We start from the raw sequence: 27833 nt of genomic DNA, 5'->3' as shown, positions 1-27833 counted from the left end.
TCTTGACCTGAAAATTCTGTACCTTTGTTACACTGAATATATTTTTTTTTATTTTTTTTATTTTTTAACTTTCAGTGCAGAGGGGCGATGTCCGGCCTAGCTATTTAAGGAAGATTTTATCCTGTGTCAAACTCCTCCTCAGCTGTACCCAGAGGCGTGCCTGGCTCCCAACTTGACTCTGGGCCACTGGCTGGAAGGCTCCCAGCACAGTGACTGTCTCTCCACCACCCACGAGCAGCACACACAGGAAAAATGCCCTGCTCCAACCTAGCACCAGAGAAGAGCCCCTAGACGAACCCGGCCCTGGTGGTCAGACCTCCTCTGATCAGTCTTCCTTGGGGTTCAACAGGCAACACTGCAGTCTGAAATATTGCCTGTTGTAGTACTGCGGATGTGTCATGGACTTCTGTACCTGAAACCTGTATAATTTCGTTAACCAGTGTCACCCCAACAGGTTTAATAAAAAGGAAACAAAATGAAATTGGCACACAGGGTTGAAAATCAGGTACCGTCAAAACCACCCTTAGGACTCCTTAGGAAAGTGCCACATTGGAACCAACACGACTTCTGTCACATCCCACCCGCTCAGGTTTTCCAGGGATGGGTCAGGTTCATCAGCCAAGTACCAGATTAACTAACTGGCCTGAGGTTAGAGGACAAAAGGGCACAGCTCTGTAAACCCGGGGTGACACGTAGGACGGCAGGATGAACACGTACAAAAGGCACCCGGGTTTTGACACTAACAGCAGATTCCCTTCTCTGGTGTTCTCACGCCAGGGCCCTGAGTAGAATGATAGGCCAAGTGACTCATAGCTACAGCGACGGTTATCTCTCTCCCCTGCACTCCGGATTTACTGTCTATTACTCGGTTAGAAACTAAGCTTCACACATGCCTAAATCTTTATTTGTTCACCGGTGTCTCCCAAGTGCCTAGAACTGGGCCTAGTACCTAAATAATTGCTGGAAAAAAATAAATGACTTTAGTCCTCTTTCTGTCCAGGCTGTATCATTGAATCCTCGTCAGCTGAAGTCACTTATGTCTCGCATGTGGCTCTTCACCAATCAGGGTGTTATGGTGCTTTAGCCAGAAAAATTCACTTCATAGAGATTTTCCCCTCCTCATGGGTTCACAGAGCCCCTGGTTAAGATTTCCTGGTGTTATCTACCTTGATTATGCTGCTGTGACACCAGCAGCATGACCTTCGTGGTTTTAGACAGACTGACAGCATTTACTTTCACAGCTGCATAAAACCTTTCCTTTAAAACTCTCCCAATTGTGAAGGGGATTATTCTTTTGAGTTCGTTCTCAGTTGTTTCATTGTTGGCATATAGAAAGGCTATTGACTTCTGTATGTTAATTTTGTATCCTGCGACCTTACTGTTATTGTTAGGCTTATTGTTTCTAGTAGTCTTTTTGTGGATTCTTTGGGGCTTTCGATGTATAGGATCATATCATCTGCAAAAAGTGATACCTTGACTTCTTCTTTTCCGATATGGACGCCTTTTATTTCTTTGTCTTGTCTGATTGCTCTGGCTAGAACCTCTAGTACCACATTAAATAAGAGTGGAGAGAGTGGACAACCCTATCTTGTTCCTGATTTAAGGGGGAAAGCCTTCAGTTTAGTGCCATTTAATATGATGTTAGCTGATGGTTTATCATATATGGCCTTTATCATGTTGAGATATTTTCCTTCTATACCCATTTTGTTGAGAGTCTTAAACATAAAATTGTGTTGATTTTATCGAAAGCCTTTTCTGCGTCTATTGGTCATTTACAGCAAAAGGGTGGGATCTTGATAACATTATACGAAGTGAAATAAGTAAATCAGAAAAAACCAGGAACTGCATTATTCCATACGTAGGTGGGACATAAAGGTGAAACTAAGAGACATTGATAAGAGTGTGGTGGCTACGGGGGGAGGGGGGAAAGGGAGAGGAAAAGGGGGAGGGGGAGGGGCACAAAGAAAACTAGATAGAAGGTGACAGAGGACAATCTGACTTTGGGTGATGGGTATGCAACATAATTGAAAGACAAGATAACCTGGACTTGTTATCTTTGAATATATGTATCCTGATTTATTGATGTCGCCCCATTAAAAAAATAAAATTAAAAAAAAAAACTCTCCCAAGTGCTGGACACAAAGGTTCCCCTCCAACACGGTCAGCCTCGGCTCAAGGGGCTAAGCACCAAACTGGTCCTCGCAACTCACCGCGGTGTTCGGTGTTTTCTGCCCCACTCCTAAGCCAGCCTGTTGGCTGCTGGCCCTTCTCCTCTCGAGACAGAGTTTCGGCACTGATATTGAAGGGTGAGATGGATCACCGACAGCACCACCCTGGATCCTCTGGTCCTCTCCAACATTGACACCGTGCTTGTCACCATGGCCTGGACACGGAGCAGTGAACTGTAGACTATACAAACAGCTGCTGTGAGGTGAGCTGATAGGGGTAAAACTGCCAGCATTTGGCCGAGAGGAAAACAGAATTCATGGGCACCCTTCGGCAGAGCTCTGGGCTGAGCAGACAGCACTGCGCGTGCTCAGGAGTGAGTCAGACAGGAAGCCAGAGCCCTAGGACAACGGTGGTGCTTTTTGAGCAAAGAGAGAGACTGGAGACAGGGCTGGGGACAGTGACGGGCTCAGGACAGGGCCACTGACCCAGCAATCCAAGGTGAGCATCCCAGGTACTTTCCACACACGTGAAAAGTACACACAACCTGCCAACCTGCACGGTGATTGTCTGTAAAAATAATAAACATTATGGACGGTGCTTGCTCTCAAGCAGATTCAGCAAAGTCCCAGAAACAAAGAAAACCCCTAGGGGGTAAGGGGTCTTAGCGGAAGAATCCTATCTATGTACCTGTACTGGCTTCAGTACTGTCCCCCAAATCCATGCCCACCAGAACCTCAGAATGTCAGCTGATTGGGAAATACAGTCTTTGCCTTTGTAATTTCTTAGGGGGAGGTTACACTAGATTAGGGTGAGTCCTAAATCCAATCTGACTGGAGTCCTTATAAGGAGAAAGAACACACAGGACAGGAAAGAGGAATGTGTGACTAAAGAGGCAGAGATAGGAGAGATGCAGCTACAAGACCAGGAACGCCATGGGCTTCCAGTAATCTCCGGAAGCCGGGAAGAGGGGAGGGAGGCTCCTTCCCTGGAGTCTTCGGGGGACGTGGTGCCACTGGCATTTTGATTTTAGACTTGTAGTCTACAAAACTGTGAGCAAATAAATTTCTGTAAGTTTAAGCCACCCAGTTTGTGGTCATTTTTTTTACAGCAGCCCCAGGAAATGAATACAGCGTGCATCTATCTTAGCGAGTCCCAAATATGCTTCTGCAGTCATTCATTCACAAACTGTTAGTAAGTGCCAACTACGTGCCAGACACTTTTCTAGCAATGAACGGAAACACAGGAAAATGCCTCCACAGAGCTTATATCATATCTTAGAGTAAGAGGAGACAGAAAATAATCAAAGTTAAGAACTAAAATACAGCCTGACCTGTGGTGGCGCAGTGGGATAAAGCGTCGACCTGGAAATGCTGAGGTTGCCGGTTCGAAACCCTGGGCTTGCCTGGTCAAGGCACATATGGGAGTTGATGCTTCCTGCTCCTCCCCCCTTCTCTCTCTCTGTCTCTCCGCACGCGCTCTCTCTCTCTCTCTCTGTCTCTCCCTCTCCTCTCTAAAAATGGATAAATAAATTTTAAAAAAAGAATTAAAATACATAGTCTGTCAAAGGGTGATCAGTGTGGGAAGGGGTCCTACAGAGTGAGGTGGTGTACTAGTTTCGAATCTGAAGAAATCAAATAATCTCAGTAAAAGTTGATCAAAACACTGAGTCTCATATTGTAGTACTGTCATTCTTGTAAACAGCAGTACCACATGTAAGAGAACTGGGGAGAGAATCTCCCTCCATTATATAGAGTTTCTGCTCTAAAAGCAGGAAAACCATGAGCCATAAGCCTCATGGTGAAGGGAAAAGAATCACACATACATTAGCAAAGGTCATCAAGACTAAGGGGAGAATTCCCAAGGATTTTGTGACTAATACACACTTGTTGGCTCATTTATAAATAAATCTAGCCACTTACCATTCAACAAGTACCCTGGCATTTGTAAAAGAAGCAAAAGAATGTGCTGGACAAGATAGCTTTTATCATCCAGGAGTCTCGTTATTGCTCAAGGGAAAGAAAGCTCTCAGAGAACATTCTGCAACACAGGAGACATTCTACCTGCGCCGTCTACTGCAGTACCCACTGGGCTGTGTGAGTGAGTATTGAGCACTTGAAATGTGCTCAGTCACTCCTGTGATTTCTTCCATCCCCATCCTCTCTGATCACTCTAGAACACAGAAGTATGTGTGCGTGTGTGCACTCATCTGAGGTGAGGAACAAGTAAGTCTTGGGGGTATGGGGTCCTTGGTTGCTCAGTGTGGATCTAGTGTTTCATCCAGGTCAGCACCCCTTAGCCGACCAGCCTGTTTTCCACTTGGTCAGACAAAGTGGACTGCCAAGAACAATGACGGAGCAAATAGGACACATGAAAGCATACTTGCTGACTCACTAAGGCAGAAGTGGCACATTAAAGAAACCTTTCTCCCTTGGACACATTCAGCAGAAATTTTCTAATACAGCTTATCTGGTCATCAGGGAGTTCCCTTACTCCCAGCAGCAGAGACACTCGGAAACTTGAAGGCCCGAGTCCTCATGTGGGGGAGGCTGGAGTTAAGGGGAAGAGGGAAATGATCAACAGAGTACCCCACTAACAGAGGACAGAGATTTGAGAATACAGGTGTCAGAGAGTGGCGAGGTGAATTCCCTGAAGGTGTTGGGCTTCTCGTCTCCTGCAACCTCTCGTTTGCCCCAACAATGGAGAAGGGCGACGGAGGGCCATAAAGTCAGCCAGCGCTGAAATCCGGATGAGCCCATGGTGGAAAATGAGGCCCTCCCCAAACAAAAACACAGCTGGTTTGTACGTGAGGCAGTGATAACCTTTTGTGCTATTGCTAGTAAGATTTCTGCAGCACTAAGAGGAAGGTTCCCCACATGATTAATTTTGCATCTTTTTAAAAAGCTCCACTATGCCTGGAAATATACTTGGTGAAATTAATAAAGCAATCCTTGTCTCTTTAACCTCCTGGAAGGTTAACTGAGTCTTTCATCATTGGACTGTAATCTTATCCTGCAAGGAACCTTCTGGGAAGAGCCCCCATCCCCTAAATAATACTTTCCAGCATCTTGAGGTTTTGAGGTTTATGTGATTCTACACCCAAATCACTCTAAAAATAGTTTATCCCAGCGCGACTCGACTCTCAGTGATCTGGAAAGGATTCTATGGAAAATCTGACTGCTCAGCTCAGTCCTCACACATGTCTGTGCAGACGTCTAGTCTGACTTCTCCACCCCCCCCCCCCCCCCGGAACCTGGTTACTAGGACTGATTTCTGAGCGTCATTTCACACAACAAAACTATTGGCACCAAATAATACAAACAAGCTGGTGAATGTTTGTGACTGTGACAAAAATGGATTTTGTAACTTTAAAAAATGCATTGTTTCTTCTCATTTGCTCTGGGTTATGCCAAGAAGTAATGTTTGGCAGCATCTTTAATTTCAACACCTTCAGCTAAAATATCTGTGTCCGGATAACGATCACCAGTAAGTCCTGACTGTGCTCCCTCTCCGGTAGCAGTCAGGCATTCCTTTACAAAGTTTGGTTTCCATCAGTAAATGTTTTTTAAAAAACTATAAACTACAACTGTGCATACAGAAGTAGTCACAGATCACACACGAGTTGGTCTTTGTAGCTCATTGTTTTAAGTTTCCCGCGGAAGGAGAGCATCACTTAATGAACTGCTGGGACAGAATCCCTGGGAATTCCCAGTGCCGCCACTGCCCTGACGGCTTGTAACTGCAAGCGCCCAGGGCTGGGTCCCGGGAATTACCAGCCGTGCATGCAGAGAGCGCCTGCACTGCCATCCACCGGCCCCAGCGAGCGGCACCAGGAGCGGGGTGCCTGCCGCTGAGGCAGGGAATGAGCCGCGGCAGGACACCGCACACCGCCTTCCTCCCGCCGCCTCCGCCCTCAGTCCCTGCCGCACAGGGGTCCTCCAGTCCCCGACTTTGCGCAGCCGAGACCTTCCTAACACCGAAGAAGGGCAGCTGCAAATTGGAGCCGGTTCTTGGGGACTCAGGACCATCCGTGGGGCTACTGCCTACCTTTCCTATCCCGAACGAGTTTGCCCATTCCCAGGACAGTATCAGAGCCCGCCCAACCCGGAGCAGCTCCGAATCTGCGCCCTCCGACGGCCGGCGCCGGGTGTGCCCAGGCGGGTACGCCCCGGAGACAAAAAGTTTGCGCGCAGGGAAGGCAGGAGTTTCGGGCACCCTGCAAATGGAATCGGCTCCTAGAGATCAACGCTCCAGAAGAGTTCAGTGATCTCCGCGCACCAGCCGGTCTTAGGGAAACCGCGCAGGAAACCGAGCACCAGTCCTGGCTCTAAGAGGAACAAGACCAGGGCGCTTGGGTCTGCGGCAGGCAAGGCTGCTGCGCGGTCCTCCCAATGCCAGGCGGCGGCCGCGCGGCGCAGAGAGCAGCCCTGGATCCCCCAGGGGCTGCGCCGGAGTCCACCTGAAGAGTGGCAACGCCGGGACTGGCCGTTGACCCTGCTAAGGGGAGTCTCCAGACCGATCCGGCTCGAACACTGAAGGAAGCCTTGCCCATGACCCTGGGAGGGTCCCGGACGCTGGGCGACCGAGTAGGAAGTACCATGCGCCCTGGGACGCGGGGCTGGGAAAGCTCCCCGATAGTGGGGAAAGAAGATGACAATTAAGGGGAGGAGGGGGCAAAGGAAGGAAGGGTTAATCCTGAATTCACCCGGACTGAGAGGTCATCCAACCTGTTTGCCGGCAGAGTGCGATTCGGGCATCTTGTGGATCTTACCCGCTTCGGGGCCCCGGCTCCGCGGTAGCGCTCGTCCGGGGACTGTTTCACCGAGAACATGTCTCTGTTTTTTCTCTGTCCACTCTTATCTTGGTCGCTCTTCTCTCCTCTGTGTGTCCCTGGGAGAGAACTACGGTTGCTTAGCTCCTCGCTCAGGAAGAGAGACAAGTTGAACTTCAAGGGACGGGGCCCCCCACATTTTGTCTGCTTGATAGATCCCACCCGCGGACCACTCCCTCCCCATTCCCGTCTCTGGGTCCCACCCATAAGAACTCTTAATGACAGATCCTCCGCACTCCACCTCTTCGCATTCAAAAAAGTTATTCTTCAGGGACAGACGCGAAGCCAAGCGCAATACGCCCCGCCCCCACCCCGACCCCAAATTATACCTCGCGATGGCAGCACGTAAAAGATGAGACCTGAAAGTTTGGCTGTAGGAGTCAGAGTAATTGGGACAAAGGACTTAGTTCTGGGCTCTCTAAACCCTTATCACATCCTAGACCTTTTCCTTTTAGCCAGAGCGTAGCCAAGTAAAAATCAAAATAACTGCACGCACTGGCAATTAGAGGTCGTTTGTTATCTCAAAAAAGGTTTAGCGTTTCTAGGGCGAGCACTATTTGCATTAAGCAAATGGAAACTTGCCTTCTGTTATACGTTTGGTGAAGAAACTGCTTTTGCAAAATTGCCTGAGACTTCGCTGAGGCTGCAGGGACGAGGGCGAGCCCCAGCCTGCTTCCATAAACCTGGTTCCCCATTTCCCCGCAGAGAGCACCCACGGGCTGAGACTGGGGACCAACGCTGTGCTCTGGTGTATCACCAGCTGCCGCCCCGCTCCTCGTCAGGCAGGGAAGGAGGGCCCTGCAGGTGTTGACGAAGGTAAAGACATTTCTTTCTTAAAAATGTTTTTTTCATCCAACTTTAGTCAAGATCGATGGAAATTGCAAATATTACTCATGAAGTTATTGAATAAATCCACCTCCATAATTCTGGAGGAGGCCATGCATCAGTAAAGTGTGTATCAGACATCTGTTTCTTGACTATCATAGTGGGGGTGGGAGCTGCAAAATTGTGTTTCTAAGGTGAGAAAGTAGAAAACATTGCATGTGTACACATAGTACAATATTTGAAACACTGGTTCCATCAGTGTTCCAAACATCAGGTTTGAAATCCAGTATCTAACAAGTTATTCGTAAGTCACAGAAGTTAAGCTCTTAGTGGCAGGCTTGAAGTATTAAAAAACTATATGCATATGCATTACTTTTAGTTCTGGCAACCACTTTATGAGATAGGTATTATTATTTTTTTAGAGATGAAAAAGATTTAGGGAGTCGAAGTAACCAGCCTAAGTTAACACAGCGGACAAGTGCTGGGTTACAGAGACAGTGTCATTCATTGCAGGACTGTGTTCTTACTAAGACGCTGCCTCATCTGACATCACCACAGAGACACCAGCCTGAAAATACCAAGAACCAGGAGATTATCTGCCAGCTCTCCCTTGAGCAAGTCGTTAGTCTTTCTGGACCACCATTAGTTCAGTTTATAAGATGAGGGCTGGGTTCCACCCTCAAGGTTTCTCCAGACATTCCGAAGCCGAGTGTGAATTTCTATTTTACCTCGTTCTGCCCTCTGGTGGAGGTACTCCAGGAACTATGACATTAAAGTAGCTAAAACGTGAATTGGAGAAAGACAGAGAAGATAAGTCTTGTCTATCCCACTACTGTGTTCTTTGAAGGACTAAAGCTTTGATGATGTAAAAGCGGATTTCTTAAACTTCCTTTTAGCAAGAAAACCCAGCCAATGGCACCAGTGAATACTTGAGCTAGTCTTTGTATGAGGATAAACAGCTATTTTTATATTCTTTGTAGCAACCTTTATAATGTAAGAAATCATAAAAATGTTAGAAGTCTCAAAATTCAACATGCAGAGGGCTCACAGTACTCTCCAATGACTTGTTTGAATTATTGCTTTAAAATTTTTTTTGCCACATTTGCTTTTCAACTTAGAGTGACGACCATTATCTAGCTTCTTAAAATACTTCACTTTTACAAAACAAAACATTTCTTGCCTTTGAAATTTTTATTACCTAGCATTTCAAGCCCAGATTCAACTAATTAGATGATATAAAAGAAAAAAACAGATTTATGGAAAAAAATTAATTTAAAGGTAGTGAATATACCTTTGGACAGGGTGATTTTGCAGATCAAACTTTGGTTACATATCATATTATAGACCAATTCAGTACTTAGTACTACTACAAATAAAGGTAATTTGAGAATAAGAAAGAGATGTCTTAGAGAGCCAGCCAGAGTCCCAGGATGGTAACTGGCAAGCGGTGGCTAAAACAGACGTGCTACCCCGTGGCTTACCTACTTAGCTATTCGTTCAGATGATACTCACTTGGGATTTGCTGTCAGATGAATGAAACAGAGTTCCTGCCTGCACAGAACTTTCAGTCTAGTGGAATATATACCTTAAACAAACACAAATATATAAACCATGGAAAATACTTGCACATAATGTGCAACTGGCTTTAAAGAGTTAGAATGTGGTATTTTTTAGTGGAGATCTAATAATGCAAGGCCTTTACAATAAAATAAAAATTTTAAGACTAAAACAAGAAAGAAACAAGTAACTTGTTTACCTGTTGCAGAGAGTTTAATTAAAAGGCGAAACCAACATTAACATCTGAAGTAATATATTCCAGCACACTAAAACATGATAGAAGTAGCCCGTGTAGACATTCTGTTTGCTGTATATAACATTCCTGGGACATCAGTGCTCTACTCTAATATACCAGAGTAGTCATGGGGAATAAGGTAATAAGAACTGGCCCATAAAAAGTTTCGAAGGAATTGTATTTTTAGACCCTCACCCCCCAGCAGTAGTTTTCCCCAGCACTGGGGTCCCATGGTGTAATGTGACTGCCCAAACACTCCTCCCTTTGGCCAGCATCCCGCCTAGTCTTCCCAGGAATATTACCCCCTCACTGACAATGACCACATGAGCAAAAACTAAGATGCCTCAATTCACAGAAATTTTTATTTTGATTATAAAATAAATTTGTAAGAGAAGTCTTGAAGTTATGAGGTTAAATCACATCTACCTATATTATTATAGCTAAGAATTTTTCAGGGACTTCACAAAATGACATATATTATCTCAGTTTTCAATTCTTGAAACAAACCTAGTTTCCTCTGTTGTAAAAACAGGATAAGAAGCCCACCTCACAGGCTATTATGGGGATTAATGAAATATGTAAAGTGCTTTAAAATAGTTGCAGACATGTAATAGGTAACACTTGCTGGGTCTTTGCAGATGTAATTAACTAAAATGAAATTATACCGGAATAGGATGAGCCCTACTTACAGAGAGGGTCTTTATGAGACAGAAAAGGACACACAGCAACATGAAAATGGAGGTGAGATTGGAGCGCTGTGTCTACAAGCCAAGAAACTCTAAGGATTGATGCCCACAACCAGAAGTTAGAAGAAAAGCAGGCAACGGTTTCTCCCAGTCAGTCTCCAGAAGGAACCAACCCTGCTGACATTATGATTTTGGACATCTGGACTTTTGAACTGTGAGAGTACATTTCTGTTGTTTCAAGCCACTCCGTGGTATTGGGTTACGGCAGCCCTAGGAAACCAGCACCAGCATCTACCATGCAGCCCCGCATGGTTTCCCACTGTAGAGTTACAGCAGTCAACAGCCCCACCCCTACCCTCATGGACCTTACAATTCTAGTGAAAGAGACAGACAATAAACAAAGATATCATACAAGGACAGATATAGTTTAGTGCTCTGAGGAGAACATATTGTGAGAAGACTGAGACTAACCTGACCAGGCGGTGGCGCAGTGGATAGAGCATCGGACTGGGTCATGGAGGACCCAGGTTTGAAGCCCCGAGGTCACTGGCTTGAGCGCGGGCTCATCTGGTTTGAGCAAGACTCACCAGCTTGAGCCCAAGGTTGCTACCTTGAGCAAGGGGTCACTCAGTCTGCTGTAGCCCCCGAGTCAAGGCACATGTGAGAAAGCAATCAATGAACAACTAAGGTGCCAGAACAAAGAACTGATGCTTCTCATCTCTCTCCCTTCCTGTCTGTCCTTATCTCTCTGACTGTCTCTGTCACACACACACACACACACACACACACACACACACACACACACACACACAGATATAAGACTAGCCAGATGCGGGTGATAAAGGTTGTTACTGAATGTCTCTCTAGAGGTGTTTTAACTAAGTGAATCTGAACTGTGGAATTTCGGGCTGTAGGTGCTATAATTCTTCATAGCACCATTTAAAGACATGCCCCTGACCCCCGCTGTAATTGGAAAGAAAACTAAGCAAGAATAGAAGCTCAGTAAATAACAGAGCTAAACTTCCTTAATAGACCAAGAATCTGAAATACATGAAAATGATTTCCCAGATGGACACCTGGTCTCCCTTGTCCCTTAAGAGTCTCTAGAGAGCAGAGGGAGAGGGGTTCTTAGCTCCTCCTGTCCCTCCCAAAGCCACATCTCTCCTAGGAGGCAGGAATCAGTGCTCTGCTTCTTCCTCTATGAAGCTCATCAACCTCATAGGCAGACCCTAAGGTCCAAGACTTACAGAGGTCTAAACACTGCCATTCATTCAAGAGGGCAACTTCCACAGACCAGACAAGAGACATAGCTAGTACTGTCAACTCTAGCTTCAGACCTTAGACATCTATCTCAGGAAGGGCAAACATAACAACTGGAGTCTGAGTCATGTGAAATAAATAAAGGGCCAAAAAGTACTTACTGGTCGTCTTTAAACACTATCACAGATACTTAACTGTTTAAAATTTTTAACATCCATAGCCCTGAAGTTCAAGCACCAGACATTTTTGAAAAAAGCACATTTTCAATGTTTCTGTTCAATTAAGTTCCTTTGGCAATTTCAGCAAAGTTCTTACTAAAAACATTTGGGATTATCTGAATTTAACTTGGACTTCAAGAATGAAATTAATTGAAATATAAACACTAGGTGTTGGCCAACCTGTGACTGTTTAAACTGAAAAACTTGAAAGGTTTCAATGTAGATGTTCCACAGATTTCAAATAGTAAGCTGAAAAACTTAACACTATTTACAAAGGAAATAGGAAATTGGCCAACTCAGTCTCAAATTTGTCTCTTCTTAGTAGCTATTTGAAAACTTTTTCCATGCCTTATCTAATTGGCTCAGATGGAAGCAAAAGGACATCTATTGCTTTATTTCCCTCAGAATAAATTAGTGAAAGTATCATATTTATACCAAATTTAACTTGATATTGAGCTGTTCACTCATTCCCCTTCTGCTCTCGTGCAAGGATTTCTGCAGTACCCCCACACCACTCGCTCTGGTGAACGTAGGAAATGCAGGCAAGTTCCTTTGGATCTGAGTACCATCAGCACCTTCAACTGGGACTGCTTGCCAACTCATCTCTCCTCCTGCTTTTATGCTTGCTCCCTCAGTCTCTACACAGCAGCCAGCCATCTTTTTTCTTCTTTTTCTTCTTTTCCAGTGAGAGGAGGGGAAATAAACAGATTCCCACATGCACCCCAACTGGGATCTACCCAGCAACCCCTGTCTCGGGCCATGCTCACAACTGGGCTATTTTTAGTGCCTAAGGTAGAGAGGCTCCACAGAGCTATCCTCAGTGCCTGGTGCCAATATGCTCAAACCAATCTATCCATGCCTACAGGAGGGGAAAAGAGAGAGAGAGAGAGAGAGAGAGAGAGAGAGAGAAGGGCGACCGAGAGGGGTAGAGAAGATGATATGGGCGCTTTTCCTGTGTGCCCTGACTGGGAATAGAACCTGGGACATCCACACGCCATGCTCATGCTCTACCACTGAGCAAAGCTGGCCAGATTACAGCCAGCAATCTTTAAATAACAAAAATAACTATTCCCCATTTAAAACTTTTCAATGATGCCAACTGCAACTATAATAAAGTCCCCATTCCTTCCCATGGTCTACCAAGCACTACATGAACTGGCTGGCCCGACTCTCCCTCTCATTCTCTAAGCTCCAGCCACACCAGACCTGATGCTCAGCCATGCCAAGCCTCTCTACAACTTAGGGCAGTGATGGGCAATCTTTTGAGCTTGGTGTGTCAAAATTCACCAAAAAAAATGAGCATAACTCGAGTGGTGTATCACCTTGAGAAAAAAACTGTAATTTCGTGATATTTATAGTTTAAATAACAAAAATGTATAATTGTAATATATTACTGTATTTAATAAACCAAAAACTAATTATTTAACTTACCTGCTTAGTGACTTCTTTGTTCATCTGTCAGTCAGTTTCTTTTGTTGGTCTTGATATTATTTAACTTGTGTGGGGTGCCATGAACTAAGATGAGTGAGGGGGAGGGGGAATTCTTTAACTAACCTGCCTATTAGTGACATTTTTGTTGCTGAATTTTATTGGCTAAATCTTCAATTGAAGGTTGGTATTTTGTACACTTCAAGCCCAAGCAAGCACTACTAACTTCATTTGTCAATCTGTTTCTTTTGTTGGTTTTGATATTATTTAACACTGAGAATAAGGTCTCACAAAAGTACATAGAGAGAAAAATTGTGAGTAAAGCCATTGCTATATTTTTCAGGGTGCTAAAAGTGTCTGGTAATCGGTTCCAGGCACTCCAAATTTCCTGTTCATAGTGGCACTCCTCTTGACTCTCTAGGCGGCACCTTTCCAGATTCTCAAGCTTTGACCTCAAGTCGACAAACACCTGAGCCCAGATGCTGTCTTGAAATTCTGCAAGTTGCATCTTATGTAAATTAAGATGGCTGCCACTATTTCTAATGGCGGGAAATGGCACCCATAACACAGGCCCTCTCCTCTCCCAGCCTCCCTCTCACTTATCTCAGTAATGATGGTCAATTAGAAATCCACGACACCCCAGAACAGTAGATTGGATGATGGTTGCTGTGGTTATGTGGTTGCTGGTAATGGCGATCATAGGACCCCTAGAGATGTGTCCCCCACAGTATTCCGCTACTCCCTGCTCCACTGGCCAGAAGTGAGGTCAAAGATCCCCTAACGGCCTAACTGGAAGTCCCAGAACTAGACGCTCTGTGCCGGAGTTCTGTTGTTTTGGCCTACAGACTTCCAGCACAGAGTGTCTATACTAAAGCAAATGTTTTATCCTTGGCTAATGCACCTGGCTATGCAGGAGCCGAGGATGAAATGTCCTTCTCGGCATGCGGCCCCATACTTCTCTGGTATGCAGCCACATGCGGCCGCGTGCCAATGAAAATGGCTACGTGTGTCAGTGCTGACACGCGTCATAGGATCGCCATCTCGGACTTAGGGACTTTGTACTTGCTGCTTTCTCTCCTTCACAGACTTTCACCTCAGATCTTCAAGCGAAGGTCATTCCAGGTCACAGCTGAAATGAACCCTTCCCAGAGGAGTTTCCCAACCTATAGTAGCTAGTGCACTTTTACCCCCACTTTCATCACTTTCTGTACTAAATCTTATTTTTTTGGATACCACTTATTACATGACACCATATTCACTATTTTTTCATCTCTTCCACTCCTGTAGCAGCTCCCCGAGAGAAAAGTTACCATTATCTCTAGTACCTAGAAAGTATCTGTCACAGAGGAAACACATCTGTAGATTAAATGAATAAATAGTTCTGTGATTTTGAAATTAAGCTCTGAGCTAATAGCCAACAAAATACAAAACAGCCTTTTAATTTTTCATTCATTCAATCTATTTCCTCTGCTCACTAAATTCTTTCCCACAAATTAGAAAGAAAACCTAGCAGGTCAGAAGCCTAACAAACAGACATGAACTAGGCTTCAAGCATGTTTAGTAGGCCAAGATTCTGATACACAGAAAGCAGCTTCCCAGGTGGGCACCGAGTTGTTCATATTCCTTAATATTCATTTAAGAGCAGCATACAGTAACAATTTGAAAGTAGCAGCTCTAATTTAGAGCTTCTGAGGCACCAACCCAACAACTCTACTGGGAAAGTTTAAAAAAACAAAACTAAACTAAAATCAAAACACAAAGCCCATAAAAAAAGGAATGAGTACCCTTTAATTTTAGACAATAGCTAATACTTGATTAATCAACAAGATTTTTTTAAAATGAGTTAAATTTAGTAAAATTTAAATATCTTTCTTTGTCCTTTGGTTTAAAACACCCTTCTACTGCTTTTTAGTATCTATCGATTACTGTTTTTCATCAAATTTTGGAGTTTTATACATCGATACTAATACCTAGCCTAAACTTACAGACTCCTGAATATTTTAAATAATAGTAAAAATTTTAGACTACAAATTTGGTATGAAAAATTTTAATGAAAACAATCATATAAAAATTAAATAACAAAACCATTTAAAATGACTTACAATTCAAACAATTTGGCTTACTTATATTTCTCTATCAGCTTGTTTTGATAAGAACTGATTATTTCCAGAAAAAATCTACTTATAGTATGGTGATAAGAAAACATGAGAATAAAGTACATAAAGTTCATAAGCCCTGTGCTCAGCACATAGTGCTCATAAATATTAGTTTTTCTTTTATTATTACTTTGAAAAGACACATACAAGTTTTACAAACCATGCCGACTTCAGTTGAAAGCTTCTTACACAAGAAATAGCCACATGTGAGGAATCTAGCCTGGCATATTTTGAAAATAATTATATTTCCTCTGAGGAGTACACACTACATAAAAATTTATTTCAATAACTGATAAAAATTTCTTACTAATAAACCAATTTCTGGAATCTAATTATATGACTTCATGTTACAAGTTAAGAGGTCCTTTAGAGAATCTTTTTTTTTTTTAAATACAAAGTTACAGGATGAAGAAAAGTACCTTTTAATAAGTAACCAAAGCATTATGAAATATTCTTCTTACTGCACATATGGCTCAGTTTCATCTTAATTTTGAAAAAATAAATGTTGGTTTGAATAGTAAATGAAACAACTATGTTAATACAAGAAAGCACAATGAACAACTAACATATTACCCTGATGCTAATTATGCCTTATGAAATATCTTACAATTTCAGTCATGCTTTTAATATCAAACAATGTTCTATTTGCCACTTCTCATAGTTAAGGTAAAGCTTAATATTCTATCCTTCTAACAGCTGGAAGAGAACAGAGAGATGAGTAGGAATATATATCGTGTTGTACAATATACACTCCCTAATATTCCAAGTTTAATAACTTATCTAAATCCAGTCTGAGTAAGAGAAGGAAACTACGCCATGGATATGTACCATGCGGACACTAGAACTGCCACGGCGCATACGGGCAGGAGGTGGTATTTATACTTCTGCCACAGCGTCAGCTCAACTGCCACTTCATCTCTTCTCCTGTTCTTCTTCCGACGACCCTTCAGTCTGTTCTCAAAAGCCTCCAGTTCAGCCTAAATCAACACAGTATCATTTTATGTCCAATATATACATTAATTTGAAATTTTCCACTTAGATGAAAATAAATTAATTTGGAAAATGTTTTAATAGCAATGGTATGTAATAAATACATTGATTTGATTAAATAAACTTTCTATTACTAACTGTACTCAACAAAGTCTGAATTTAGGACACAGAAAGGGTAGTGAGGAGTAAGAGACGAGAATTTCAGACTGTAGCCTGACTTTATACTAAAGATAGAAATGATTAAATCAGGTGCCCTAACACGCAGACATTAGCTTTATATTTCAATACCATTAATCTACTGAAACTCAATAATACTCAACTTCTACAAGTGCTAAGAGGAGCCCAGTTTCTTACAATGTTGCCAAATAACAGTAATGGCTTCTGTGGAAGAAATTTAAGTGACTAAGGAGAAAATATCTTCTAGAAACTGATTCTCCTCTTGATCAAATATATTTAAAATTACAGAATAAAAATTCTTCAGGGAAAAAATGCTTCATGCTTTAAATCAGATGACTTTATTAAAAAGTAGAATTATATGAAAACTGGTTCTAAAAAAAGGATAACTGGATGGCACTCCTTACAAATTTATTAAACTTTAATACATGATAATGTAACATGCATTGTTATTAACTAAAACTTGATAGTTAACTAACATATGTAATATCCATACAAGATTCTGTAAATGTTTATTAATAGTAGAAATATAGAATTCAGTTAACACATCCATTACTTTGTCTGTAAACCACATCTGAAGAAGACCTAATTATATACTTAATTTAATAACAAGTGACACTCTACAGTGAACTAAAATGTCAGAATATTGCCAGGTGGTTGCTGACTAATGAGGACCACAGGCAGTAAGTGTAGTTTAAGTTATGTCATATATAATACTCTATTGAAAAGGTCAGTAAATAGAGAACATATTTGAAATCACCAACCATAATGGTTTATAAAAAAGTGAAGGACATCCTAAACTATTCTTAATAATTTAATATCCCAGGAATTGACCTCTGACAACTTATTCTGGGATATTAGGCAAATGAACTTTATAAGACCATAAAATATCAGAGGTCTTTTTGGCCCACCTTCATTACCACATGAATTATTTCTAATGTCCTCCCTCAAGTCATGCAAGTTTTAATTTCTTCATTCATAAAAGCAGCATTTTAACATATAATATATCCGGCTTGGTAAGTATAAAGCATCTTAAAATGCAAATTAACAAATAATTGTATGTCACTATAAGAAAGTTAAGCCACTCTTTGGAGTGTATGATCAATATAGTATTTGAACAAACAGGATTATCTAGGCAATAACAAAGAACAGATAATAATCCTGCTTTCAAGAATCTAATGGGGACATAGGGGAATGTATTAAAACAAGTGTGTTAATTAGCAAACAGCACTTATTTGTTCCACATAATCTACAACTCAGTAAAACAGAACTGCAATAATTTTAGGTGAGTGAAGACATAGGCTCCAGGAGATGCCTTAAAATAAACGTCACTGTACTCCAACACTTACCCCTCCCAACCAAAGTGGAGCTAAAACTCTACAGTTGGAGAGTGGATAGAAGTGACAAGTAAGTAAATTGGGAACATAGAAAATATCTGGGAAGATATGGGATCCTGTGCTTCCTCAGAGGTAGTGTACCTGGATGAAAGGAAGTGAATGACTTACTGTATTGTATGAACTATATTTCCAGATTAGCCCCTAGTCTGCACCTAGAATATACTTAGTGTTTGAAGTAAAAACGAACACTGATACAAAGAAACATAAATCTGGGTATTTTGTTCAGTTACCTGTTGCTTTCGTTTTTCCTCTTCAAGAGCAGCTTTGGCTTCTGCTTCTTTTATCTATTTATGGACATTTAAAAGTCACATTGTACTTGTCAAATTTTGTACAGAATTTTAACATTATCTCACTGAGGCTCCACTAATCCATAACAACTTTTGGAAGCTTTACACTGGCAAATATTTAAACAAATGTAAATATTATAGTGAAAAGTGTTACCAAGGTACTGTCTAACAGATTGGGGGTAGAGAGAAATAGAATGTCATACCTTATATAAACACTTCAGTTTAAAAACTACAACAGGTATTATTAGATCACAATTCAAAGAGTTATAAGTATAAACTGAAATGCTTTTAAAACTGGATTTTTTTCTCTTGAGTAATCATACTAAGAAGCTATGTCCAAAATTACTAAATACTATCTTTCTAGAGTTGAAATTGACTATTTACTTCAAATGTCTTGAAGGGAAATCTTAGTCTCAAACAAATTCAAAAGTTTATTCATTGTCTTGGTTGAGTGAGGGAAATAATAATTGAATAGGTAACCTAAATAGCAAAAAATCCTAAAACCTTATTTCTATATTATTTGAACCTAATTTTCAGAGGCTTACCCTAACATTAAGCTGAACGACCGTGTCGCAGAGCACTGATACTAACTGGTTCAGAAAATGAGAAATATGATGAACACTAGGCAATGAAAAGCACACCTAAGGGTTCAAAGTTGACCTATAAATCTAGGTTTTAATTACAAAAGCAAAAAAGGTGAGATTTCAAGTCATTCGTGAAAAGCAAATAAAGAAATGCCCAAAATAAACAGGGACAGGCCATTAGCACATTAGAAATGACAGTAAACATGACATCACCTCAGATGCTTTCCGCTTCATTTCCTTGCATGTCATGTCGCAGTCTACTGAAATATGGTTTTCACGTACTTTGTTGCACTGCAATTCCTACAAATGAAAATTTCTACATTTCAGATTTAAGACTTTTCCCTTAAAGTCCTAACTGTATGTCATAAGAAAGCAAAATTTCCCTAAAAGCTTAAGGTTATACAAATTATTTAACAGTCATGTTTATTAATATTTAATAATGTATGGCTGTAAGCATCAAATTTCTTGGCTCGAAGAGTCATTATTGCTTTATTTTCTCTTAATTACAATGAAGCAAATACCATAAAATTAAAATCATGCATTTACTAAGTGCAACTATTGAGAAAACAGTTTTTCTTTATTGTTTCTTGTGAATCCTCTAAAGCTTCCAGGGAATAAAGTGTTCCAGAGCCCTGCCATCCAACAGCATTCTGAGGGACTGTGAGTACTCTAACTCCGCACTCCCTAAGAGCTGCACTAACCACAGGTGGCTGCTGAGCACTGAACTGTGGCTAGTGCAATCGAGGAAATGAATGTTCACTATTATTTCATGTTAATTCACTAAAATCCAAACTTAAATAGCCAACTTAGTGCAATTCTAGAAGTTTTCTAAAGAACTACAAAGTTTTCTATCAACCAGTGAACCTTCCATAAGTTTATGAAAATCATTCTACAGTTTATATTTGCACTTGTACTCTTTAGTGAAATAAAAAACTAATCTTTTCTTAATGACTACATATCAATACTATGATCAATGTGTGTACTATGCTATAATAAATGAAGTGGTCCTTATTTTAAATAGTCTTAGACTTTGATTTTGCAGGTCCGTTTTTCTCGTGACAGTGACAGAGAGAATGACAGATACAGACAGACAGGAAGGGAGAGAGATGAGAAGATCAATTTTTCATTGCAGCATCTTAGTTCATTGATTGCTCTCTCGTATGTGCCTTAAACGGAGGGGGGGGGGCTACAGCAGAGCAAGTGATCCCTTGCTCAAGCCAGCGACCTAGCGCTCAAGTCAGGGACCATGGGGTCATGTCTATGATCCCCACACTCAAGCTGGTGACCCTGTGCTCAAGCCAGTGACCTCAGGGTTTCAAACTTGGTTCCTCGGCAGCCCAGTCAGATGCTCTATCCACTGTACCACCACCTGTTCAGGCTGACTTTGTAGGTCTTTTTTTTTTTTTTTTTTTTTGAAGCTGGAAACAGGGAGAGACAGTCTGACAGACTCCTGCATGCGCCCGACCGGGATCCACCCGGCACGCCCACCAGGGGCGAAGCTCTGCCCATCCTGGGCGTCGCCATGTTGCGACCAGAGCCACTGTAGCGCCTGGGGCAGAGGCCACAGAGCCATCCCCAGCGCCCGGGCCATCTTTGCTCCAATGGAGCCTTGGCTGCGGGAGGGGAAGAGAGAGACAGAGAGGGAAAGCGCGGCGGAGGGGTGGAGAAGCAAATGGGCTCTTCTCCTGTGTGCCCTGGCCGGGAATCGAACCCAGGTCCTCCGCACGCTAGGCCGACGCTCTACCGCTGAGCCAACCGGCCAGGGCTTGTAGGTCTTTTATATACCGTTTATTCATTACCTATTTCTTGTTGCCAGATGTCAGGTTTGCCCTATTTGTATCAATTTCTCCTCTGATCACACTCTCAGACTAGTTTTTTTATATCAAATCTACCAGAGTTTAGAAATGAGATCACCAATTCCTATGAACAAAGTGCATGCACTTTAGTGAAAGCACTTTATAGAATGGAATTTTACTACTTGGAGGATTTCCCCTCCTTTAGTTCATTTTTGGCAGATGTTGGTGATAAACATGGTCTTGTCCTTCAAAAACAATCCAGAAAAAGAAAAAATTTCATGAACAAACATTAAATAAAAAATAAATGGCCGATTGGCTCGGTGGTAGAGCGTCAGACTGGTGTGCAGGAGTCCCGGGTTCGATTCCCGGCCAGGGCACACAGGAGAGGCGCCCATCTGCTTCTCCACCCCTCACCGTCTCCTTCCTCTCTGTCTCTCTCTTCCCCTCCCAGAGCCAAGGCTCCACTGGAGCAAAGTTGGCCTGGGCGCTGAGGATGGCTCTGTGGCCTCTGCCTCAGGTGCTAGAATGGCTCTGATTGCAACAGAGCGATACCCCAGATGGGCAGAGCATTTCCCCCTGGTGGGCATGCCAGGTAGATCCTGGTCGGGCACATGTGGGAGTCTGTCTGACTGCCTCCTAGTTTCCAACTTTAGAAAAATTAAAAAAAATAAAAAAATAAAAAATAAATAAATGTGTGGGGTGTACATTAAGTCTATAAACCTGAAAGAATGACCATATCTTTTCTCATTCAGAAGGTACCTATAGAGTGCCTATTACATGCCAAGTGCTGTGGTAGGGACAGGGGACATAACAATGAAAAGAATATAATAATAAGTGCTAAACATAATAATAATAATAGCAGCTAATGCTATGTTACTAAACAGAGCAATCATTGTCCTAAGTGCTATATAAGTATTACCTCTTTCATTCCTTTCAATAAGTCTGTGTAAACTCTACTTCACAGATGAGAAACAAGGTTACAGACGTGCTCTTTTTTTTTAAAATATTTTCTTTATTGATTTTTAGAGAGAGAGGAGTGAGAGAGAGAGAGAGAGAGAGAGAGAAGGGGGAGGAGAAGGAAGCATCAACTCCCATATGTGCCTTGACCAGGCAAGCCCAAGGTTTCGAACCGGCGACCTCAGTGTTCCAGGTCGACGCTTTAGCCCACTGCGCCACCACAGGTCAGGCCCAGACATGCTCTTGAGAAAACTCTAGAACCTAGTACAAAGACACCAAAGAGGAAAGAGCACCTTGTCTTCCCAAGGGACTTAGAAGGAAGACCTTCCAAAACAAGGACATGCTTACACTGAGTATTAGCAGGATTCTTGTAAGAAAGCGGTAAAAAAAAAAAAAAAAAATACATTGTATTTTACACAGAAGAAGGAATATATACATATATTCACAGACTAGAGGGGAGTAGAGCATAAATTCCAGCCCTTAAGTAACAGATTCACAGAGACAACTGTTAGAGGATGAGACTGGACAAGAAAGCAAAGGCAATATCATAGATTTTCTTGTACGTCAAGTCCATGTTTCTTATAAAATGCATATTTTCCCCCCATAATGGATAAAGAACCACTGAAGAACTTACACCAGGGAAGTATTATGACTAGAGGCAAGGAAATCTGTTATGAAGCTGTTGTCAAAGTCCAAGAACAACCTGTTGCCAAAGTTCTAATGAGTGGCAAACTGCACTGAGACAACATGAGATCTGAGAGAAAACTTGAGCGATACCCAGATTAAAAGAGGCTTGACTAAGTATTGATTTTCATGCAAAGGTGGTCCAATTTAAATATCTAACACTTAGGAATTCAACTCTAGAAGAGGTCTATAAATTTAAATTCAGCCCAACCAAGTGGTGGCGCAGTGGATAGAGGGTTGGACTGGGACGCGGATGACCGGGGTTTAAATCCTGAGGTTGTCAGCTTAAACACAGGTTCATCTGGTTTGAGCAAAGCTCACCAGCTTGAGCCCAAGGTCGCTGGCTTGAGCAAGGGGTCACTCTGTCTGCTGAAGCCCCCCAGTCAAGGCACATGTGAGAAAGCAATCAATGAACAACTAAGGTGCTGTAACGAAGAATTGATGCTTCTCATCTGTCTCCCTTCCTGTCTGTCTGTCCCTATCTATCCCTCTCTCTGACTGTCAAATAAGTAAATAAATTTCAATTCAGAAGTTATCTACCCTGGATAATGAGAGTAGTAGCTGTGAAAATAAACAAAAAGACCTTCAATAAAAGCAAAAGATTCTCAATAAATATTTATTGAATAGATAAATAAAAGAGTAAATTTAAAGAAAAGAAAAGGAGCCTAGCTTTAGGAAATTACCATAGAAATAAGAAAACAAAAAGTTATGAATCAACAGCGTCCACAGGAACGTCAGGAGAAATGGGAAAAGACCACTCAGCCACTGACATCTGAGAATTCAGACTCCTCCTTCATCAGATTTGTTGAACGGAATGTAATCTGTTGCCATCGAGCTAGTTTTTGCTCTCTTACTCCTCTGTTACCACTATTTTATATTCAGAGGGTTCTCTCCAAGTTTGAATGTTATTTTATAACTTTATTAGTCTGTGCGTGTAAGGTCTTTTTAGGGCAACATTTTCAAAACATGCTACTGATGGCAAAATAAAAAAAGCTTCACATAATTCCACACCATTTTTTAAACCATGAACCTCACTGCATTACTCATGTGTTCCTTGTACAAAGATAAATGTAGAGCACACTGATTCCATCCAGACAAAGGGCACTGAACTTGGTGCCAACGTAAAATAACCTTTTACTATTAAATTGCAGAAAACCAAACTGCCAAAGCTGATTTTTAAAATAAGCATTTACAGAAACAAATGGGATAATAAAAGAGTCTATGAAATAATACCTTAAAATTAACAGACAAAAAATAAATAAATAAAACCAAAGAACTATAAATACACACATACAAAAATGTACATAAAAATGTATTTTCAATAACTTAAAATATTTACCTTTTTTATTCTTTTGCAAGGACATCTAAGTTTTACCTTCTGATTGCAATTAAAAGGACATTCACCAGGATGGCACATCTCTTTGCATCTATGACCACAAGGAAGCTAAAATAAAACAGTTACATATTTACATTTCAGTCACATGCTACCTCCCCTTCCCCCCAACTACTTTAAGAGTCCATCATTAAAGAGGTCAATAAATCCTGGATAATCAGCTAATTTTTCAACTTTTTCTTTAAGTAACCTTAACTATAATCAAATCACACAACCATTTCCCTGTTAGCTGCGCAAGGACGTGTTATCTCAAAAGCCAGGTTATATTCTGAAAGACTTGAGAAGCAGTCAAAAAGAAAACTGATTAGAATGCATAATATATAATGACTGTACCTTCATTACAGATTTCACAGCAAAGGTTTTTCTAAAGTGTCCAATCCTGATATCTATTTAAAGATGAGATGCCTTACCGTTTTACTCAGAGTGAGACAGTTTTCTTCTACTCAACCCAGCCTTAACATCATTCTGCCAGCTCGTTGGTAAGACCTATCAAGTGGCTTATCAATAACCAATATTGTCTAGGTCAAAATGTCCCATTTTAATGACAATAATTGAAAAAACTCTCTTTCGATATAAAACTTGCAAAACAATATTATTTATGGATAAATACACTTACCATCATCCCCATGGCTAGCACTTACCATGTACTTAGACTTTTACATGTTATTAACTCATCTGATACTCAGACAACACCTGCAGTAGGTATTATGATTGCTTCCGTTTTATAAATGAACAATTTAAGTTAAAGAGAGGGTAAATCATTTGCCTGAGTAAAAAGTCAAAAAGCTTTTGTGGCAATAATAAAGCCAATTTAAGAAAAAATAATTTAAGGTAGAAATGTATATGTGGGCCACAGTTTAAAGTGGGAGCTCTTAATAGCATATTTAAATTTTGTTTTAGTTAAATTCAAACAATGCAACAGTCCAGAAGACACGGAGGGCACAGCAGAGAAGTAGCAAAGCTGAAAGGATGTGCCTATGCTATTTTACTCTCATTCAGCAGACATTTACCAGCTGCCTACTATGTACAACCAGGGGACCAGAGACTAGATACAAAGATAAACGTGACATAGTCCCTGCCTGTAAATAATCTACAGATTATTGGAGCGGAGGATAAAGTAAAAAGAAATTTATCAGTACATCAGAATTTATCAGGATCTCACACCTTAACTGAGTACAAGTACAAGATATCTACTACAGAGTCAAGTGATATAACTCCTAGTTGATCTTATGTATGACCTGATTCTGTAGCCTGTCAGTTTTCAGAGTGTGGTCCCAGACCAACAGTATCACCATTACATAGGAGTTTATTAGAAATGTAATTCATGGGTCCCACTCCAAGCCCATAAAAAGAGAAACTCTGGGGTGGGGCCCATCAGTCTGTTTTAAGAGGCCCCTGAAGTGATTCTGATGCACACTAGAGTTTGAGAATCACTACTGTAACCTCACCAATGTCTAAAGGCCATAAACCAGAATGAGTTTTATTAGACACATTAAAATTCACTTGTCCACTCATAGGTTTTTCCAAACTATAATAGCCATTTGGACTGTCCCCAGCCTATGGAAATGTATTTTCACAAAAGCCCAAGGAGACTCTAGAATGGCCTAGAATCCAAAATCATGAACAGGATACAAATTTTTACATTGCCAATGCTCACTCATCTAGAACTAGCAAATGTCATTACTGATTATCAGAGCCAAGCAATGCCAGACTGCAAATTAGCAACTGCTCAATTACTTTTTGATAACTAATATCATACCAAGTTACTCTATCAAATTAAAAACAAAACATTCTCAACTACTTATTATCTGGAATTTGAATTTAGACAGAAAAAAATTTATTTTAACAAGAAAAGCTCAGGGTTTAAAAAATTCAAAAAATTAAATTTAAACTATCCCATGACTCTAGTCTTACTTTATATTAATAAAGACAAGATTATTAAAATAATCATTTATCCTTTGAAATGCTCTATTTTATTACCTTATATAAATTTTGAAATTCTCAGGTTCTAGTTCATAAATAAAAGTCCATAAAAATTGTCCAAAAGTTTTAGTTAAAAGAAAATATTGTTGCCTGACCAGGCAGTGGTGCAGTGGATAGAGCGTCAGGCTTGGATGTGGGGGACTGAGGTTTGAAACCCGAGGTCGCCAGCTTGAGTATCAGCTCATCCGGCTTGAGCACGGGTTCACTAGCTTGAGAGTGGGGTTGCTACTTTGAGCGTGGGATCACAGACATGACTCCATGGTCGCTGGCTTGATCCCAAGGTCGCTGGCTTGAGCAAAGGATCACTTGCTCTGTTGTAGCCCTCTAGTCAAGGTACATATGAGAAAGCAATCAATGAACAACTAAGGTGCTGCAACAAAGAATTGATGCTTCTCATCTCTCTGCCTTCCTGTCTGTCTGTCCCTATATATCCCTCTGACTGTCTGCCAAAAATAAATTAAAAAAAAAAAGAAAATACTGTTAATAAATGACATATAGTGCATTGGTCTGTTTTATTTAGTCAAAGACACTGACTACAGGGGGTCCTCAGGTTACAACAGTCAACAGTCGCAACATACAACGTTTCGAGTTTATGACACTCACTCCCAAAAAACTTTAAAAATTCAGATGTGCGTGTTCTGGCTTACACTGTTAGCGGTTGTACTTACAGACTACGTGGGCTAGCTAGTTTGGCTGCTCACACCTTCGACTACGTAGTAACGTGGTGTATGAGAGAGGGAGTTGGCGTCCCCCAGTACATTTACCTATGCCATTTTGAACTGTTAAAAGCGCAAGTGTTCCATTGTGTTAGGCGAGGGTGTTTCAACATACACCAAAATTCGGGTTACATCACTGTCGTAGGAACAGAACAGTGTCGTAACTCGAGGACTCCCTGAACTATATTTAAGGTTTTGTTTGCATTTTTGACCAAGAATTAAAAGAAAAGAGGTACTATTGTACATCAATAAGTCAAAAGAATTCCTTTATAAATATGCACCCAAATCAAATAATTATCACTGACCTACCTCCAAAAACAAAAACAGGAGCATCCTCACTTTTAGGTTAAACAAATACAGATGGATAACCTTGGTTTCTCAAATTATTCCCAGGATAAACCAATAGTGAGATTTTTACCATTCTACTGTAAACAATATTTTGGAACCATTTTGATACTTTAGTTTGAATACAGTGCATATATAAACAAGCAAATCTTTAAACAAAATTTTATATATGACTGCTTTATAGTAATTTCTATATATCTGTCTGTCTTTAATAACCTATTACGAATTTACTCTCTAACTGCCTGAGACCCACATGGTTCCTAATCAATTCTTTATTTTAAGTCTGAATCACATTATGGTGACTGCCTTTCTAAAACTACCTTTTTAAAAAAGATCTTCAAAGGGTCATTCCTAGTCCTAATATCCCCAAATTTTATAAAGAATTGTGCATCTACCCTAAATCATATACATTACATTTTTACAAACATCACTATTTTTCCCTATTTAGTGGGTCCAGGAAAGATCTGAAAATAGATTTTCAAACAAGAGAAAATCCAAGAGAAATAATGCCTCAAAAATGCAACTTAAAAGGTTCTAATAAAGCTTACCTCTTTAGGACACTGGTTTTTGCAACAACTAAGGAGATTCTTTTCCTTTTCATCAGCTGTGGTTATTTTTCTAAAAATAGGAGAGGAAGATTTGGTAACATTCAAACAAAATTCATGTCATAGCATATTTTCCAAAGAGGGAAGAGTGGGACAGGAACATCAAGCTGCTCCTGTATGTGCCCGGACCCAGGAATCAAATCAGCAACCTCCATGCTCCAGGACAGCGCTCTGAACCAACCAAGCTCTCCAGCCAGGGCTTTTTTTTTTTTTTTTTTTTTTCTTAAACAGAGAGGGAGAGAGAGAGGAGGGAAAAGAGAAGCAGTCATTGCTGTTCCACTCAGTTGTGCATTCAGTGGTTGCTTCCCATGTGTGCCCTAACCAGGGATTGAACCTGCAGCTATGCAGTTACCTGTCATTTTGGGATTACGCTTAACCAACTGAGCTGACCAGCCAGGGCCTTACTTATTTTTTTCTGGAGTAGTACTTTGTGTCTCTTTCTATAACAATTATATTCCATTACTTTACTGTTTTAATAAATCAAACCTTCGGCCCTTCACCAACCACCAACAAATCAAATGCTAAAAGGGCTGTACTGTAAGAAGGAAGCACAGAACACA

The 27833-nt window shown here is 41.1% G+C and overlaps 2 protein-coding genes across 7 annotated transcripts in view; both read right to left on the bottom strand.

Moving 5' to 3' along the window:
• The window catches only part of CORIN (corin, serine peptidase), a 212583-nt gene extending 205222 nt beyond the window's left edge, over positions 1-7361 (bottom strand). For 3 of the 4 annotated variants that reach the window (XM_066232657.1, XM_066232660.1, XM_066232661.1), the window contains exon 1: positions 6938-7110. In XM_066232657.1, the coding sequence (XP_066088754.1) occupies positions 6938-6997 (60 nt within the window). In that variant the 5' untranslated portion in view covers positions 6998-7110. Of the gene's footprint in view, positions 1-6937; positions 7111-7326 lie in introns of those variants that run through there. The other variant, XM_066232658.1, reaches the window with a different exon arrangement.
• A 7741-nt stretch (positions 7362-15102) lies between these two features.
• NFXL1 (nuclear transcription factor, X-box binding like 1) overlaps positions 15103-27833 on the bottom strand; it is a 50992-nt gene continuing 38261 nt past the window's right edge. For all 3 annotated transcript variants that reach the window (XM_066281187.1, XM_066281185.1, XM_066281186.1), the window contains 5 exons: positions 27217-27286; positions 23571-23675; positions 19008-19094; positions 18154-18207; positions 15103-16339 (listed from right to left, as the gene is read on the bottom strand). In XM_066281187.1, coding sequence (XP_066137284.1) covers positions 16172-16339; positions 18154-18207; positions 19008-19094; positions 23571-23675; positions 27217-27286 — 484 coding nt within the window. In that variant the 3' untranslated portion in view covers positions 15103-16171. The remainder of the gene's footprint in view (positions 16340-18153; positions 18208-19007; positions 19095-23570; positions 23676-27216; positions 27287-27833) is intronic.

This window comes from Saccopteryx bilineata, chromosome 5 (assembly GCF_036850765.1).
Source record: "Saccopteryx bilineata isolate mSacBil1 chromosome 5, mSacBil1_pri_phased_curated, whole genome shotgun sequence".
Lineage (NCBI taxonomy): Eukaryota > Metazoa > Chordata > Mammalia > Chiroptera > Emballonuridae > Saccopteryx > Saccopteryx bilineata.
Note: the sequence above shows the minus strand (reverse complement) of the source record. Positions and strands in the feature narration are given on the sequence as shown.